This window comes from Carettochelys insculpta, chromosome 31 (genome assembly GCF_033958435.1).
Source record: "Carettochelys insculpta isolate YL-2023 chromosome 31, ASM3395843v1, whole genome shotgun sequence".
In the NCBI taxonomy this organism is placed as follows: Eukaryota; Metazoa; Chordata; order Testudines; family Carettochelyidae; genus Carettochelys; species Carettochelys insculpta.
The window spans coordinates 12,915,608-12,933,701 of NC_134167.1; the positions used below are offsets into that span (position 1 = coordinate 12,915,608).

Genomic DNA, 18,094 nt, shown 5'->3' on the forward strand with positions numbered 1-18,094 from the left:
GTGCCCGGAAACCCTGTCCTATCACTGAGGCGTAGTTGTGCTTGGATCCACAGAACTGGGTTGGGTCCTGATCCCAAGCTCACCCACGCTGTCCTACAGCTGAGTTCTGGGTTTTCAGAGAGTTTGGTGGAAGTGCAGTTGCAATGGATTCGCGGCAGCGGGGTGGGCTGGAAAGAAAAGCCCGGGAAGAGAGGTGCTGGGAAAGACAAATCTCCTTCAGCGAGGATGCTACAAACAGGGGCATGGGGCCGGGCCGAAGCAATGAAAATAACGGCTGGTGAAGAAACCATCGAGTTGGAAGGAAGAATATTGGCGTCGGAACCCGTCGTGTTACAGAGGGGAAGGTGGCCCCACGCCCAGAACGTGCCGGGGCCGCCCGCACGGGGAGGAGCAAGCGGAGGCAGCTGGTCCTTTAATGAGGGGCTGGGTGGCGGCTGAGCAGAGAGCCGAGCCGGAGCCCAGGCAGCGTCCTGGTCACTTCCAGCTGGCGAAGAACTGCTTGAAGAGGGGAGTCTCGCGTCCCTCGGGCAGGATCTCCACCTGCGGCCCACAGGAGAGAGGCAGGTGAGGCGGGGCCCAGGCTTCTAGCATGGGGGGGCAGGGTGGGTCCCAGGGACACCCCCTGCATGGCAGGAGAGATCGGCCTGGGGTGAAGGGCCCTGTGCTTCCCGTCGGGGCGGCTGGGCCAAGGCAGAGAGCCTGGAAGGGACCCAGAGATGCCCTGCTGGGTCCTGGAGGGCTCAACAGGAACTGGCCTGTTTCCCCTGAGGGCTCTGCCTGCCTGGCAGGCTGTGATGGGGTTCAGGGGTCCCCCTGCACTGCACCCCGTCCGCTGGCAGGAGTGACTCTCACTCAGCAGGTACAACAGCAGGTTTATTAGGCAACAGATGTCCAGTTTCTCACAGAAGCAACAGCATAGCAGCCAGAGACAGTCCTTCCAACCTGTCCTGGGGGAAGACCCCGAGGGGTGCCCCTCTGGGGTGTAGCTTTCCCCTCCTCAGGCTGGCTGCCTTCCAGCTCTCCCTTCTCCTCGCCTCTAACTGCCCCCCCGATTCAAAAACCCCAGCTCAGCTCCTCCCTGCTCTTTGTTTAGGCAGAGGTGTTATCTGCCAGTTGTAGCCCCAGGGTCATCCTTAGCCACTGGGAGCTGCTGTTTGCCTCGGACATCCAGCCTGACTCACACATGCACCCCCCCCACTCCATCACATCTCTCCCCCCTTCCAGACCGCACTGAGCGGGGTCACTTAGCCAGTGACCTGGGGAAGTTCGGGGCCCTCCCTGCGTGACAGGGCATCGGCTATGGTGTTGTTGTTCCCCTTGACGTGGACCACCTCCATGTCGTAGTCCTGCAGGAGCAGACTCCACCGCAGGAGCTTGGCGTTGGCCCCTTTCATGTGATGCAGCCAGGTCAGGGGTGAGTGATCGGTGTACACGGTGAAACGCCGTCCAAACAGGTACGGCTGCAGCTTCCCCAGCGCCCACACCATGGCCAGACATTCCTTCTCTATGGCCGCGTAGCTCTGCTCCCGGGGCAGCAGCTTCTTACTCAGGTACACAATGGGGTGTTTCTCCCCTTTGTCAGTCACCTGCATTAGCACCGCCCCCAGCCCCACGTCCGAGGCATCGGTGAACACCAGGAAGGGCTTGTTGAAGTCTGGATTTGCCAGCACTGGGGCCCTGACCAGAGCCTCCTTCAGCGCGCAGAGGGCCTCTTGGCACTGCTTGGTCCAGACCACCTTGTCAGGCTTTCCCTTTTTACACAGCTCCGTGAGGGGGGCTGCGATGGAGCTAAAGTGGGGCACAAACCTCCGGTAGTACCCCGCCATCCCAATGAAGGCCTGGACCTGCTTCTTAGTCTGGGGTGTTGGCCAATCTCTGACAGCCTCCACTTTAGCTGGCTCTGGCTTTAAGCAGCCGCTGCCCACCTTGTGGCCCAGGTAGGTCACCTCAGCCATTCCCACCTTGCACTTCCCTGCCTTGATAGTCAGACCAGCCTTCTGGAGTCGGTCCAGCACCTGCTTGACCTGGGACACATGGTCCTCCCACGTCTGGCTGAAGATGCAAATGTCGTCCATGTAAGCCAGGGCAAAGCTCTCCATTCCCTTCAGTAGCTGGTCCACCAGACGCTGGAAGGTAGCGGGTGCCCCCTTGAGGCCGAAGGGCAGGACCAAGAACTCGTAGAGCCCCACAGGAGTGATGAAAGCCGACTTCAGCCGGGCATCTTGGTCTAATGGCACTTGCCAGTACCCCTTGGTGAGGTCTATGGTGGTGAGGTAACGGGCTCCCCCCAGCTTGTCTAAAAGGTCATCAGGCCTGGGCATGGGGTAGGCGTCCGAGACAGTGATGGCGTTAAGCTTGCGATAGTCCACACAAAACCGAACAGACCCATCTTTTTTAGGGACTAACACCACGGGAGAGGCCCAGGGGCTGGACGAGGGTTGGATCACCCCCAGAGCCAGCATGTCTTCAACCTCCCGCTCTATGTCCTGAGCCGTCCTCCCTGTGGCTCTGAATGGCACACACTTGATAGGGGCGTGGGTGCCTGTCTCTATTCGGTGGACAGCCAGGTCAGTGCGTCCGGGTCTGTCCGAGAACAGCTGTTGATGCGAATGCAGCACCTCCTTGATCTCCGTCTGCTGGGCAGGGGTCAGCTGGTCTGAGAGGGGAATAGACTCCAGCAAGGAGCCGGCTCCAGTCCTTGTGAGTAAATCCACCAAGGGATCTTCCCCCTGCCCCTCCCAGTGTCTGCACACGGCCAGCACCAAGTTCTGCCTGTCCCAGTAAGGTTTCATCATGTTCACATGATAGACCCGGTGGCGGTGGGCCCGGTTCGACAGTTCCACCACATAATTCACGTCATTTAGCTGTTTGACGACCTTGAAGGGCCCATCCCAGGCCGCTTGCAGCTTGTTCCGCCGCACAGGTATAAGGACCATCACTTGATCCCCGGTGGCATAGGCTCGGGCCCTGGCGTTACGGTCATACCAGACCTTTTGCTTCCTTTGGGCCATGGAGAGGTTCTCCCTGGCCAGGCCCATGAGCTCGGTGAGTTTTTCCCGGAAGGTCAGTACATACTGTACCACTGACTCCCCTTCAGGGGAGGCCGTCCCCTCCCACTCTTCTCTGAGCAAGTCCAAGGGTCCCCGTACCCTCCTTCCATACAGCAGCTCAAACGGGGAGAACCCCGTGGATTCCTGGGGCACCTCCCTGTATGCAAACAGCAGGTGGGGTAAGTACTTGTCCCAGTCATGGGGGTATTGATTCATGAAGGTTCTCAGCATCTGCTTCAGAGTCCCATTGAACCTCTCCACCAGCCCATTGGTCTGCGGGTGGTAGGCTGTGGCCCAGGTGTGCCGGACCCCACACTTGTCCCACAAGCTTTGCAGTAGGGCCGACATGAAGTTGGACCCCTGATCTGTGAGGACCTCCTTGGGGAACCCCACTCTGCTGAAAATGGACAGCAGTGCATCCGCCACGGTGTTAGCGTCGATAGAGGTTAAGGCCACTGCTTCTGGGTATCGCGTGGCAAAATCTACCACTACCAAAATATATTTCTTCCCCGAACGCGTTGCCTTGCTGAAGGGGCCCGCTATGTCTATAGCCACTTTCTGGAAAGGCTCCTCTATGATGGGCAGTGGCCGCAGGGCAGCTTTCCCCTTGTCCCGGCTCTTCCCCACCCTCTGGCAGGGATCGCAGGACAGGCAATACAGACGGACAGCTGCAAAGATCCCTGGCCAGAAAAAGTTCTGTAACAACCTTCTCCTGGTGCGGTGGATCCCCTGGTGTCCTGCGAGCGGGACATCATGAGCTAGGTACAGCAGCCTGCGCCGGTACTTTTGGGGAACCACCAGTTGCCTCTGGACCTTCCATGGCTCCGCTTTGCGTCTGGGAGCCCATTCCCGGTACAGGAATCCCTTTTCCCACAGGAATCTCTCCCTGCAGCCCTCCCCCAGCTGCGGAGCTGGGCTGAGACTGGCCAGTTCCCTCAGCTTCTGCAAGGAGGGGTCTCTCTGCTGCTCTGCCTGGAATTCTTCCGCTCGGGCAGGAGCGGAGGCTACTTCCCCATCCCTGCCTGGCTCCAGCATCCCTAGCCTGTGAGATCTGGTTTTTGGGAGCCCCCTTTCTCTCAGGGTTGGCCCCTGTGGCTTTGGCTGGGCCTGTACCCCTGAATCTGGGGAGCGCACCCCTCGTTTTCTTTGGCTACGGGTCAGGACCAGGGCACGAGGGCGTTCACCTTGCCAGTTCTCCAGGTCAGCCCCCATCAGTACATCTGCCGGCAAATGGCTGTGCACGCCCACTTCCTTGGGGCCTTCCTTCTTCCCCCATTTCAGGTGCACCCTGGCCATGGGCACCTTGAAAGGGGTCCCATCAATTCCTGTTATCGTCAGGTGGGAATCGGGTATCATGCAGCCCGGTGCCACCACCCCGGGTCGGGCCAGCGTCACGTCAGCGCCTGTGTCCCAGAACCCCGTGACCTTTTTCCCATCTACCTCGAGGTGTTTGAGACACTTGCTCCACAGAGGTAGCGCTGCCCCCACTCTGTAAACTGGCCTCTGAGCATTTGGTCCCCCTGAGGAGCTGGTCTGTGGGGCGGATTCGGCCCAATCTGAGTGCCCCTTGTCAGCACCACCCGCCTTGGCCGCCAGCCCCTCTGACTTCTGGGACCCCACCCAGTTGACTCCATGACCCCCCGGCCTGCTCAACCTGTCTGGGAGCCTGGGGCACTGGGCTGCTCTATGCCCCTTTCGCCCACAGCGGTAACAGCCTGGGTCTGGTTGTGTCCCTCGGGCCGGCTGCTCTGTCCGGGCTCTGTTTGGCTCTCTGGGGGGTGGGTGGCTGGCCCCTCTTTCCTGGGCTTGCCCAAGAGGTGGTCCCCTCTGTCGTACAGTTAGGGACCGGTCTCTCTGAGATTCTCGGTTTCTCCAGGACTCCCTCTCCCTCCGGGACTCCCTCTCTCTCCGAGACTCCCTCTCCTTGTGGGGCTCACTTTCAAACCTGGCCCGGCTGTTTGTGAAGTCATCTGCCAGTTTCCCTGCATCATGTGAGTCCCCTGGCTTCCGGTCCACGAGCCACACCCTCAGGTCAGGTGCGCACATCTCGTAGAATCGCTCCACAACCGCCAGCTCGATCAGGTCCTCTACGGACTGGACTCCCATTCCGAATGCCCACTTCTGGTAGTATTGCTTCAGGCGGGCGGTTGTATCTACGTGGGTTTCCTCTGGCCTCTTCTGCGCCTCCTGGAACTTCTTCTTGTACATCTCCGGAGTCAGCCCGAACTTATGCAGCAGGGCCTGTTTGAACCGTTCATAGTCCCCAGGCTGCAGCCCCACCAGCTGGCTGAGCACCGCTGCGCCCTTCCGGCCTAGCAAGGGCGTGAGGTGCCGGAGCCACTCATCTGGGGGAACCTCATGCAACTCACAGGCTCGCTCGAAGGCGGTAAGGAACTCGTCCATGTCCCCTGTGTCCTGACACTGGGCCAGCACACGCGTCTCCAAGTGACTGGCCACCCCGAGCCGTCTGGCCCTCTCCCCGCTTACCGCAGCTGGGGCCTCTTGGCGTCTCGCCTCTGCCATGGTTCGCTCATGCTCCCGCTCTCGCTCTCTCTCCTCCCGCTGTCTCTCTTGTAGCTGGCACTCGTGCTCACGCTCTCTTTCTCGTTCCTGGCGCTCAAGCTCACGCTCTCTTTCTCATTCCTGGCGCTCACGCTCTCTTTCCCGTTCCTGGTGCTCCAGTTCCTTTAATTTCACCTCGAGTTCCAGCCGTCTCAGCTCTGCGGCGGGGGACTCTGCCCGCGATGGACCACCGCTAGCTGAGCGCGACCTGGTGGGCACCGCGTCTGTCGGACGGCGTCGAGCCCCTGCTCCTGTCGGAGAATCCGAAATGCTTCCCGAGGCTGACCGGCCACTTTCTGCCGGGACAGGCTCTGCCCCCCCGGATCGGTCATTCTCTTCCAGCTGTGCAATCAGCTGGGCCTTGGTCGCCTTCCCCACGGTCAGGCCCCTCTCTCTGCACAGCCCTGCTAGCTCTGCCTTCAGGAGTCGGGTATAATCCATCTCCCCGCTATTTCCCGGGGTATCCACTCACCAGCAGCAGCTGCAGGAATGGCTCTGTTCCCCCTCTGGCTCTTGTGAGACTCCTTCCTTCTCTGGTGCTCAGTCAGCCACTGCTGGGAGCTCATCCGTGGGTGCAGTGCATCCCACTTCTGACACCAGTGTGATGGGGTTCAGGGGTCCCCCTGCACTGCACCCCGTCCGCTGGCAGGAGTGACTCTCACTCAGCAGGTACAACAGCAGTTTTATTAGGCAACAGATGTCCAGTTTCTCACAGAAGCAACAGCATAGCAGCCAGAGACAGTCCTTCCAACCTGTCCTGGGGGGAAGACCCCGAGGGGTGCCCCTCTGGGGTGTAGCTTCCCCCTCCTCAGGCTGGCTGCCTTCCAGCTCTCCCTTCTCCTCGCCTCTAACTGCCCCCCCGATTCAAAAACCCAGCTCAGCTCCTCCCTGCTCTTTGTTCAGGCAGAGGTGTTATCTGCCAGTTGTAGCCCCAGGGTCATCCTTAGCCACTGGGAGCTGCTGTTTGCCTCGGACATCCAGCCTGACTCACACATGCACCCCCCCCACTCCATCACACAGGCAATTTCCCTGCACTGCCCCACGCTGCCAGGAGATGGCCTGCGCCCTGTGCCCAGTGCCACCTTGTGCCGGCAACCTGAACCCTGCCCTGACCCATCCTGCGCCCTGACGTGCCCGCGCCCTGCACCCGCTCACCTGGGTCTTGGGGCAGTACTTCATCCGGGAGATGAAATCCTCAGCCACTCTGAGGGCCGCCTCCCGCTCCTGCAGGTTGGCTTTGCGACCTGGCGGGAGGAGGGAAGTCAGGGAAGGGCCTGGTGCCGGCCCTGAGGGGAGCCCCGGCTGGCAGGGACACGTCTGTGGGGCCGGGGCTGAGAGCAACGGGACGCGAGCTCTGGCCAGCAGGGAGTCGGCCCCACCGGCCGTGGAGCAGAGCTGGGCGCCCGGAGACCAGCGAGTGCCCTGGAGTGGCACGCTGGATGTGCAGTCTGCGCTGTGGTGGGAGTGGGCTAGCCAGGTGCCCCCCGGGCCTGGGAAGGGGTCGGAAGTGGGGCTTCTGCCCACCGAGCCCCAGAGCTCCAGCAAGGGGCTGTCCCTTGGGATGGAGAAGGCGCTGCCGGCTGCCCTGGGCAGGCCCCGGGGTGGAGGACGCGAGCGCCCGGGGCAGGGCAGCCGTGAGCGCACGCAGAGGAATAGCTTTGCCCAGCCAGCCTGGGGCAGGGTGGAGTTTTCAGCCGCCGACCCACAGCGAGTGCAGCCGGGCCCGGGGCTTGGCGTGCCCACGAGGGGTGCCAGGGGCCTGGCCAGCGTCCGGCCGCCGTGCTGAGGGGTGATCTCTGCGGCATGGAGCCGGCGCCCACCCCCGGGGCCAGCCCCGAATGGCAAAACCAGCTGCCGTTTTCCAGAGCAACGAGGTGCACCTCCTGCGTGGTAGGTCAGCGCCTAAATCCCACTTACGGCAGTGAGCTAGGTGCCTAAGTCCCCTCGGGAGCGGGGCTAGCGGCCGGAGGAGATGCACCTGGCTCTGCCTCGGCCGTGTGTTCGGGCATCTGAGAGTTCAGACCCTGGGCGAGGCGGCACTGGGGGCAGCCCCCAGGTGGCCTTTGGGAGCCAGGGCTGGTGGCAGGGGGTGTGGGCTGAGCCGGGCGCCCGGGGCAGACGGCCGAGGGCTGAGCTGGGTGGCCAGGGCAGCTGGCCGAGGGCTGCACTGCCGGCTCCGGGCCGTGGCCGAGCTGTTGGTGAGTACAGACATGTGCCGGGGGAGCTACCGCCAGGACGGGAACCCCCCCGCCCAACCTGTCCCACCAGTGCTGGAACCTGCCCGAGACCGACTCCCCCAGGGTTCAGGCACCTGGCTCCTTGCGCACAGCCCAGCTGGGGGAGCTGGTGTCGCAGTGCCACGCTCTGCCCCCGGCCGGCACCCACTGCCACAGCGCACTAAAGCCATGGGGCTGCCCCTCTCCGCCCCACGGCCGCACCAGGTCGCACCTTTCCAGACGTAGATCTTGCCACACTGGCCGTTGTCCAGGACAAAGCAGTCCTCGGTGCACAGCAGGCCCTGGCTGAAGGGGCTGCGCCCGGCCACCTGGGTCAGGTTCATCTTCCCGCTTGCATCCGACACCTGGGGGGAGATGGGTCCCTTCAGCACCTGCCCCTGCGCCGCCGAGTCAGGAGCGGGTAACCCAGTTCCCCCCGGCTCCTGGCCCCGGCCCCAGCCCCAGCCCGTGGGCGGCAGCAGCCCTGGCGATTGCAGGGGGGACTTGCCTTATAGAGAGCGGCTGCCCCTGCGTTCTGCTGATCGGCCGTGACGTCCTCCTCAGGGCTGCCCTGCTGCAGGGCGGGCTTGGCACCCAGCACCTAGGGGGAGATGCCTCCATCAGAACCTGCGCCCCGCCCCGGGCGCATCCCAGCCCTGCCCGCCCGCCTGCCCGCCGGACCTGGATCATCTCGGGCGGCTCCTCCCCGTCGGCCACAATCTCCACGCGGGTCTTGCCCTGCCGCTCGCTGTCCCGGATGGCCAGGGCCAGGTCCCGGGCCTTGTTGCGCTCCAGGACGTTGGATGTCTCACCGCACCACGTGAAGATGGTCTGAGAGGGCAGAGGTGGAACTCCCTGTCCGCTGGCCCCTGGGCTGCCGATGCCTGTGACCGATGGCCCTCCCTGGCACCCTGCCTCTCGCCTGGCACAGCGCCCACTGCCCCCACCCACCGGGCCTCCCTGGCACCCTGCCTCTCGCCTGGCACAGCGCCCACTGCCCCCACCCACCGGGCCTCCCTGGCACCCTGCCTCTCACCTGGCGCGGCCCCCACTGCCCCCACCCACCGGGCCTCCCTGGCACCCTGCCTCTCGCCTTGCGCGGCCCCCACTGCCCCCACCCACCGGGCCTCCCTGGCACCCTGCCTCTCGCCTGGCACAGCGCCCACTGCCCCCACCCACCGGGCCTCCCTGGCACCCTGCCTCTCACCTGGCGCGGCCCCCACTGCCCCCACCCACCGGGCCTCCCTGGCACCCTGCCTCTCGCCTTGCGCGGCCCCCACTGCCCCCACCCACCGGGCCTCCCTGGCACCCTGCCTCTCGCCTGGCACAGCGCCCACTGTCCCCACCCACCGGGCCTCCCTGGCACCCTGCCTCTTGCCTGGCGCAGCCCCCACTGCCCCCACCCACCGGGCCTCCCTGGCACCCTGCCTCTCCCCTGGCACGGCCCACACCGCTGCCAGCCACTGGCCCTCCCTGCCTCCCCGCCGGCCCTCCCTGGCACTCGCCTAGCAGCGCCCACACCATCGCCACCCGCTGGCCCTCCCTGGCACCCACCTAGCAGCGCCCACACCATCGCCACCTGCCGGCCCTCCCTGGCACCCGCCTAGCAGCGTCCACACCATCGCCACCTGCCGGCCCTCCCTGGCACCCACCTAGCAGCGCCCACACCATCGCCACCTGCCGGCCCTCCCTGGCACCCACCTAGCAGCGCCCACACCATCGCCACCTGCCGGCCCTCCCTGGCACCCGCCTAGCAGCGCCCACACCATCGCCACCCGCCGGCCCTCCCTGGCACTCGCCTAGCAGCGTCCACACCATCGCCACCCGCCGGCCCTCCCTGGCACCCGCCTAGCAGCGCCCACACCATCGCCACCCGCCGGCCCTCCCTGGCACCCGCCTAGCAGCGCCCACACCATCGCCACCTGCCGGCCCTCCCTGGTACCCTGCCTCTCGCCTGGCACAGCCCACACCGCTGCCAGCCACCGGCCCTCCCTGGCACCCTCCTGGCAGTGCCCACACCGCTGCCACCCACTGGCCGTCCCTGGCACCCCACCAGCCCTCCCTGCCCTTTGCCTGGCAGTGCCCACACTGCCCCCACTCGCCGGCCCTTCCCTGCCTCGCGGTGCTCAACCTGTCGCCTGCCGGACTGCTCCATGTGCCCCCAACACAAGCCAGGTCGCCCGCACCCCCCTGGCTAATGCACCTGCTTCCTACCCTGGCTGATCACCCAGCCCCACAGTCCGTCGCTGCACCCAGGTGAGCCCCCGCCTGCCCCGCACCCCCTCACCTCGCCCAGGTCCAGGATGAAGCAGTCCCCGGTGTTGAAGCTGGCCCAGCTCAGCTCCCGCTCGGTGGCCCGGATATTCTTCTTGCCCTTTACTTGGTAGAGTTTGCGGACGGGCCCAGCACCCCGGCTGGGCTGGGCGCGGTTGAAGGCTGACTCCACACCACCCTCCTGTGGGGCAGAGACCCTAAGCACCCCCCCGCCCAGGAGCACGGGAGCTGGGGGAAGGAGGGCAGGGCTGGGGGGTGAGGAGGGGAGGTGGGGCGGAGTCTGTGTGTTTGTGGAGGAAATGGGGCAGGTCTGGGGTGATGGCCTGAGAGGGAGCGGCTGAGGCAGGCGGGGGGCTGAGCTGGGGGGTTGGGGACGTAGGGGATGGGCGGCTGGGCATGCAGGGGGGCAGCTGGGGGTGAGGGGGTGGCTGAGGAATGTGTGGGTCGCTAGGGATGTGAGGGAGCGGCTGGTAATGCAGGGGCAGCTGGGGGCAGGGGATGGCTGGGGATACGTGGGGGGCAGCTGGGGATGCAAGGGGTGGTGGCTGGGGGAATGCAGGGGCGGCTGGGGGGGTGATGGGGGGCAGGGGATAGCTGGGGACATTGGGGGGGTGGCTGGGGGAATGCAGGGGCGGCTGGGGACATGTGGGGGGTGGCTGGGAGGGTGATGGGACGGCTGGGGACATTGGGGGGTGGCTGGGGGAATGCAGGGGCGGTTGGGGACACATGGGGGGCGGCTGGGGGGGTGATGGGGGCCAGGGGACAGCTGGGGACATGGGGGGGTGGCTGGGGGGGTGATGGGGGCCAGGGGACAGCTGGGGACATGGGGGGCGGCTGGAGGGGTGATGGGGGGGCAGGGGGCAGGGGATAGCTGGGGACATTGGGGGGGTGGCTGGGGGAATGCAGGGGCGGCTGGGGACACATGGGGGGGCGGCTGGGAGGGTGATGGGACGGCTGGGGACATTGGGGGGGTGGCTGGGGGAATGCAGGGGCGGCTGGGGACACATGGGGGGGCGGCTGGGAGGGTGATGGGGGGCAGGGGATAGCTGGGGACATGGGGGGCGGCTGGGGGGCAGGGGACAGCTGGGGACGCGGGGGGAATGCGGGTGGGGCGGCTGGGGGGCAGGGGACAGCTGGGGACATGGGGGGGGTGGCTGGGAGGGTGATGGGACGGCTGGGGACATTGGGGGGGTGGCTGGGGGAATGCAGGGGCGGCTGGGGACATGTGGGGGGTGGCTGGGAGGGTGGTGGGACGGCTGGGGACATTGGGGGGGTGGCTGGGGGGGTGATGGGGCGGCTGGGGACACGGGGGGGTGGCTGGGAGGGTGATGGGGGGCAGGGGATAGCTGGGGACATGGGGGGCGGCTGGGGGGCAGGGGACAGCTGGGGACGCGGGGGGAATGCGGGTGGGGCGGCTGGGGGGCAGGGGACAGCTGGGGACATGGGGGGGTGGCTGGGAGGGTGATGGGACGGCTGGGGACATTGGGGGGGTGGCTGGGGGAATGCAGGGGCGGCTGGGGACATGGGGGGGCGGCTGGGGGGTGATGGGGCGGCTGGGGGGCAGGGGACAGCTGGGGACGCGGGGGGAATGCGGGTGGGGCGGCTGGGGGGCAGGGGACAGCTGGGGACATGGGGGGGGTGGCTGGGAGGGTGATGGGACGGCTGGGGACATTGGGGGGGCGGCTGGGGACATGGGGGGGCGGCTGGGGGGTGATGGGGCAGCTGGGGGGCAGGGGACAGCTGGGGACGCGGGGGGCAGCGGCGGGGGAGCGCGAGGGCAGTACCTGGTACTTGATGCCACGGGGGAAGTACTCCATGAAGGCGTCGGACTCGTTGCCCTGCACTTCGCGGCGCTGGACGGGGCGCTCGCCCAGCAGGGTGTTGAGGTGGGTGGAGAGCACGGCGCAGGCCCCCTGCTCGTCCCGCGAGGAGCTCTGGCCTGGGCGTCGTGGGGAGGAAGAGGCAGGGCTGAGCAGTCTCCCCAGCAGCCGGGGCCCTGGGGGAGCTCGGGGGGGGGGCCTGGGGTGCTGCACGCCAGCTTGGCAGGGACCGCGGAGGGCAGCATCCTGGAGGAGCTGCTCTGCGACACGCTGGGGCAGGGCTGGGGTCCCCAGCTCACCGGTGCCATCAGAGCAGCCTTGCCCCAGCCCAGGAGGGGTGCAAGCTCCCCTCCGCAGCAGGCTGGCAGCCCCCCAGTGCCCCCCACCAGGCCGGGGGTCCGAGTGCCGGGCCGGGGAGCCCGCCCTCACCGATCCAGATGTGCAGGTTGGCCTGCTCGTCCGGCCCATTGTGCAGCACCAGGTAGGAGTCTCCCGAGTAGAAGATGCCCCTGGACTCCGCCGGCACCGGCACCGGCTTCATCTTCTCCACCCGCCAGATGTGCAGGCCGGGCTGGGTCACCGAGGGCCCGAACGGGGAGCCGCTGCCAGAGCGAGAAGGGCTGGGGTCAAGCCGGGGGGCTAGGGCTGGCAATGGGGGTAGCTCCAGGGGTGAAGCTGTGCCCTGGGGGCCCAAAGAATTGGGGCAGGTCCGTACCTTTTGGGGATTGCAGTATACATGGCGCAGGTCCCTGCGGGGAGAGAGGGGCTGGTTAGCATTACGGCCGGGCAGCACCGCCTGGGTCCCTGGCCCGGAGATGCCCACCATGCCGGCGAGCGAGGGCCCTGCCCCATGGCGTGGCATGGCTGGGCCAGGGGGGCCAGCCACCCCTCCCGGCCTGCCCAGGCAGAAGGTAACAGAACTGGTTCGGCGGCTGCTGAGTCAGCCCGGGCGGCAGAGGAGGGAGGAGGTGGGGCTGGGCGTGTGGGTGCGGGACCCCTGCCCCCCTGGGGTGGGCGCTAGCCCAGAGGGGAGCCACGTCCGTCCCCAGGGGCAGGGCCAGGGCCGGGGGGTGTGTGCTGCTGGGGGGTGCGTAACGGCCTGCACTCGCAAGCCTGGTTACATCACTGTCCCTGTGGTCAGTCATGTGTGAGTCCGGCTGGGGACCACGCACCTCCCTGCCAGCCCCAGCTGCCCTTGGCGTCGGGGCGCTGCCCAGCTTTGCCTGCCAAGGGTGGCCAGCTGCCAGCCCCGAACCCAGGCCCCCACCCCCACACCCAAGCGCCCTGCCTCCCTCATGGCCCCGCTGCGCCCTGCCCGCCCACCGGCGATTGCCCCAAACGCGGCAGCTGCAGGGCACAGCCCCGGGGCCCACAGCCACCCCCCGAAGGGCGCAGCAGCCACAGGCTCTGCAGACTCCCAGCTCCGCTGAATGGGTGGCGCATCTTAGCCTGCGGTGTGATGCTCGGCAATGGGTGCGGCCGAGCCCCAGGCACTGTGCACCCAACTGTGCAGCCGAGCTCCCCGCCTGGCAGTGCCCCCTATGGACACAGATCCTGCCCCCGGCCCTGGGCACCTCCCTCCAGCCAGGGTCCCACCTCCTGCCCAGCCAGCATCCGAGCCGGGCATGAAACCACCAGCCATATGGCCAACCAAAACTGGCCACCCTACTTCCTCCCAGTGAGGGCAAACTGCTCACTCCAATCCTGCCTGGCCTGGGGGTCAGGCGCTGAGCTCCCTGCAGTGACAGGACAGGGGCAGACCCAGCGAGGGATCTGGCCAGGGACCCGGCTAAAGGCAGCTGGCTCTGAAGGAGGAAGCTGGAAAACACACATAGTATCACTGCCCAGCTAAGCCAGCCTTGATCCGCTGCCTGGGCCCCCAGCCCTAGGCCCAGCCTGCCCCCACTTACAGCTGGACGCGTCCCTGGGCTAGCCAGGCCTGCGTCACACAGGAAGGGCGGCAGAGGAGCAGAGTTACTCACCCGGGGCCGTCCGTTTGTCCGTCCTCAGCCTCGGCTGCACAAAACCTTTAGCTGCAGGAGTTTAAAGTCATATTTCCTGGGAGGGGCCAGCCCTCGCCCACACCCTGTTCCTCCCAGCGCCTGGCTGCAGCTGCAGCTGCAGCTGCAGGGGAGAGCGACCCAGGCGGGGCTGGGCAGACCCAGCAAGCCACAGCATGACATGCCTGGCTCAGGGGTTCACCCTCTGAAAACCACATTTTTCAAACGCTCGGCTGCAAAGCTGGGTTTCGCATCGGGGCGGCGTGGGATGAGTTTGGGGATGCTGCCAAACAAGGGGGTGGCAAGCAGAGCAGCTGCACAGGGGGGGTCCCATGCCACAGCAGGCGCCACAGAGCTGGTAGTTGCGTCCGCCCTGGGCTGTGGGCAGAGGCGCGCTCACTTTTTCCATCCATGGGTGGAATAAATTTTCTTTTGTGCACTGAGCTTTGTGCTAAGGTGCACCACCAATAGAAACACAGGCAGCTGGCTATGGGTGCTGTGCTAAGTAGCTGAGCGATAGCTGAATCTGTCCTGAGTGGCTGCCCAAGCGCTTGGCTTATGGGGACCACTGATGCGTTGGGGGGTGGGGGGCTGGGGTAATGGCCCCGCCTGCCCTGTGACCTCTCTGAAGAAACCCAGCCTGAGAAACACTTTAGCAAGACCACTGCCGTGCTATGATGTGATCGCTGCCTTTGCAGCAACGTGACACTGGAGACAAGGCTGAATAGCGGCAGAGAGAGTTGTGTGGGGCCTTATTCTCTCAACACAAAAAAGCAAAGTTGCACTTGATTTTGTTAAAGTGCTACTTTGCTTTTTCGTTTTGGAGACAAGGCTGTTAAGGAAGGCAAAGTACAGCTCCCAGTGCTGTTTGTTTCATGTGATGGGGGCCTGGTTAACAAGTGCGAGTGAGTGTGAGCGTGAGCGTGTGTGTAATATGCCTACTCAGGCCCTCCACTGGGCTAGTACACCCTGCCATTCCCATCCTGAGCTCCCCTCCCAGCTCTATCCATGCCCTGCAGCCCCCTGTCACCACCCCATCTCTGCTGGCACACCCAGTGTGCTGGGCACACTTGCAAAGTGCAGGAAAACAAGCCACAAGAGGAAGGAGGTGAATGACTAAGTCTGTGGCCTTGGGTGCAGGCCCAAGGTCTGGCGGGACAGTTTTCATAGCAGAGAAGCCAAAGGAGGGAGACGAGGAGGGTGGAGGGAGACAGGGTTTAAATGCCTGTGGTGGTGCCAGTGCCAGGACTTGGAACTGAAACCCAAAGAGGGAGCGGCTGAACGTCCACTCGCAGGAGGGGCACACACAGCCCCCACCCCCAAGGGATGCAAATGATGCTCAGCTGAGCCCTGAGGCAGGGCTGGTGGGGGAGGTGAACAGCTCCAGATAAGCTATCAGCTGAGTGATCGGGGCTGTCCTCCCGCTCAGAGCTCCTGAGCGAAGCAGGCCCCGAAGATAAAGGCCCTGCACAAAGCAGAGCCTCCTCAAGGTCTAATCAGAGAGGCCCAGACTCGGGCACCATTCTGTTCTTTACGCTGAGAGACAGGTGCTGGAACCCAGCTCGTGGGAGTAATCCAAGTGGAGCCCCATGTGGGATACAGGTTCCTGATTTGTCTGCCCACCGGGCCAGGTCCTCTGCAAACTCCACCAACAGGGACTGGCTGATTCCTTGCAGGGCTTTGATAGACATGGAAAGGCACTGGGCCAAGAACAGGCCCCTGAGAAGCCGCCTAGAAACACCCTCTGTGGTGACAGTTCCCCATGCTGAGATCTATCAGTTTGCCAGTTTTTACCCTGCCTATGAGGTCCCCCAACAATTCGGCATTCCTTCCACAAACCCAAATCCATTATTGTTATCTCCTGTTTTCAGTACGCTGGCCCCTTGGCTCCCCCGGCCCCAGACCAGGGGCCCGTTGTGCCAGGAGCTGTACAGACACAGACCAACAGGGTCGTCTTTGCCGCTAAAGAAACTCAGTAATTCTTAGTAAAACTACCTTGTGGCAGTATGTGCCGGTCTCAAAGCGGCTTGTGGCTGCACCAAAGAGCGAGTGCCAGGGAGAGAAATGAATGTCAGCCCCAGCTGCAGAGAACAGGACAGTTTCGTGGAGTTTAAGGCCACCCGGCCCCATCACAGCATCTCTGCTGAGCCTCTGTACAGCACCGAGATCTATACATATATATTTTAGAGTCTGCCTGTCCATCTGTCAGTGCTACGTTTGTTCAACAACTCCTCTTAATGCCCCCCCCACCAAAAAGCAGTCCTGGAGCACCTTTTCGACTAACAGTATTATTTATCAGGGGCTGAGCTTACGTGGGACACACCCACATCTCCGGACCTCCAAATCTGGCTACCTCTGTGAGACGATGCTCCTTAAACCGGAAGAGCTACAGCCACAGAATTTGCTAGGCAGCTTCCTCATGGGGTCGGGTTTGGCTGTGCCTGGGAAGTGGGAAATGCCTGAAAGCCCAGGGTCTTCCAGCACGGGGAAAGGGAGGGGCACATAGAGGAGAGACGTGGAACTGAGGGAAGCCGCCGGGGGCAGCTGGACGGGGGGCAGCTGCTGAAGCCTGACCCCCAACAGCCAGCAGAGCACAGGGGTGTAGTTGGAGGGGAGCAGCCTGCAGACAGAAGAATGACCAGACTGGGTCAGACCAAAGGTCCATCTCACCCAGTGTCCTGTCTGCCAACAGGGGCCAGTGCCCCTGCCCCAGAGGGAGTGACCAGAGCAGGGACACCAAGGGTCACCGATTGCCTGCCTCTAGCTAACAGAGGCAGGGGACCCCTTCCTGCCCATCCCAGCTACTAGCCATGGATGGACCCCGTCCTCCATCCATTTATCTCCTTCTTTTTTGAACCCTGTGAAAGGCCAGGCCTTCCCACCCTCCTCCGGCGAGGAGTTCCGCAGGCCGACCGTGCGGCGTGAACAAACAGCCCTTCAGCTGCAGCCCTACGGAGCCCCAAGTCTCTTGTTGGATGGCGGCTTCTGGGTTGGCCGAGCTGTGTGCCACTGACAGCTCAGGAGAGCAGCCTCCAGGAGCTGCTCAGGAAAGACGTGTCCTGGCAGGCAAACCAGGGACCCTCCAGAGACCTTGACCCTTGGGGCCGGGACACTGAGCGTATGGAATCTGTAACCTACTAACACCCCCGATTGCCCTGCGAGGGTTGGGGCCACCTCACCTCGAGCAGCCCCTTGCCGTGGTGTGATCCCCTTGTCCCACCCACTGGGGCACCTTTCCCAGCCCCGCGGGGAGCACTGAGCTGTGTTTCCCACCCGCAGAATCAGCCCCGCAAGGATCACCTGCCCCTCCTTCTCCCTCATCACCCGGGGGTGCACCCTATGGCTCCCACCCCACCCACTGCGCCCCACGCCACAGCACCCCTCCTGCCTCAACAGGCCTCCCCGCAGGGGGGAGACACAGCTACCACCCCATCTCCTTCCCCATGCGTCTGCCGCGCCCAGCGCCCCACCTGGGGGGACACAGCCCAGCCGTGAGCTCGCTGGAAAAGGGAGCCCAGCCCTGGGTGGGGACGCTTCCGTGGCAGGCCACTGGGTGTCACCCTCCTTCCACGAGTGCTGGGGGCAGCCCTCCACGAAGGGCTGATCCCGTGGGAGCAAGACGCACTGGGATGGGGGATTCAGGGAATCTCTGGGGAGATGGTGGGGCAGGAGGCGATGCGGTTTCTCCTTGGTGGCTCAGCGCTCATGGCTGGTTGGGTTCTTCGCACTCTGGCTCTGCATCGGCCGGGAGCTTGCCCTGTGTGGGAGCTGCAGGAGGCAGCAGGTCCCCTGCCCTCGCCCTGTCGCTAGCCTCAGAGCCTGGGGCAGGGCGCTGGGTGGCTGCTCCCTGCAGGCCCCAGCTCCCAGGGGGTCTGCGGCATGCTGACGAATCAGTGACAGGGGAAATATCCTCCACGAGAGCTGGCAGGGCTGCGAGTCCGGTGGCCCCTGGCCCACCTTTGGACTTCGTCTGAGGCTGCTCCTCACTTCCACCGCAATGCCAGAGCCTGTTGGACGGCTGGGCTGCCTGTCCCCGGTGTCCTTCTGCTGCCGAGTGCAGGATTCTGCAGCTACTACTCTGGGATCAGACTTGGACTTTTCCAGATCTAGCTCAGGCCACAACCCAGGAAAGAGGAACAAGGGCCCTGGCATGAGGACATCCCACCTGCCCC

General features: G+C 64.7%; 1 protein-coding gene across 1 annotated transcript; it reads right to left on the reverse strand.

Moving 5' to 3' along the window:
• Positions 1-204: 204 nt before the first annotated feature.
• CAPG (capping actin protein, gelsolin like) lies at positions 205-13,995 on the reverse strand. Its single transcript, XM_074981775.1, has 10 exons — positions 13,905-13,995; positions 12,638-12,671; positions 12,352-12,524; positions 11,887-12,041; positions 10,116-10,283; positions 8,510-8,659; positions 8,337-8,429; positions 8,061-8,193; positions 6,768-6,856; positions 205-540 (listed from the first exon to the last, which is right to left on the reverse strand). The coding sequence occupies exons 2-10, from the start codon at positions 12,658-12,660 to the stop codon at positions 475-477; spliced, it is 1,050 nt and encodes a 349-aa protein (XP_074837876.1). The 5' UTR covers positions 12,661-12,671; positions 13,905-13,995; the 3' UTR covers positions 205-474.
• Positions 13,996-18,094: the final 4,099 nt, after the last annotated feature.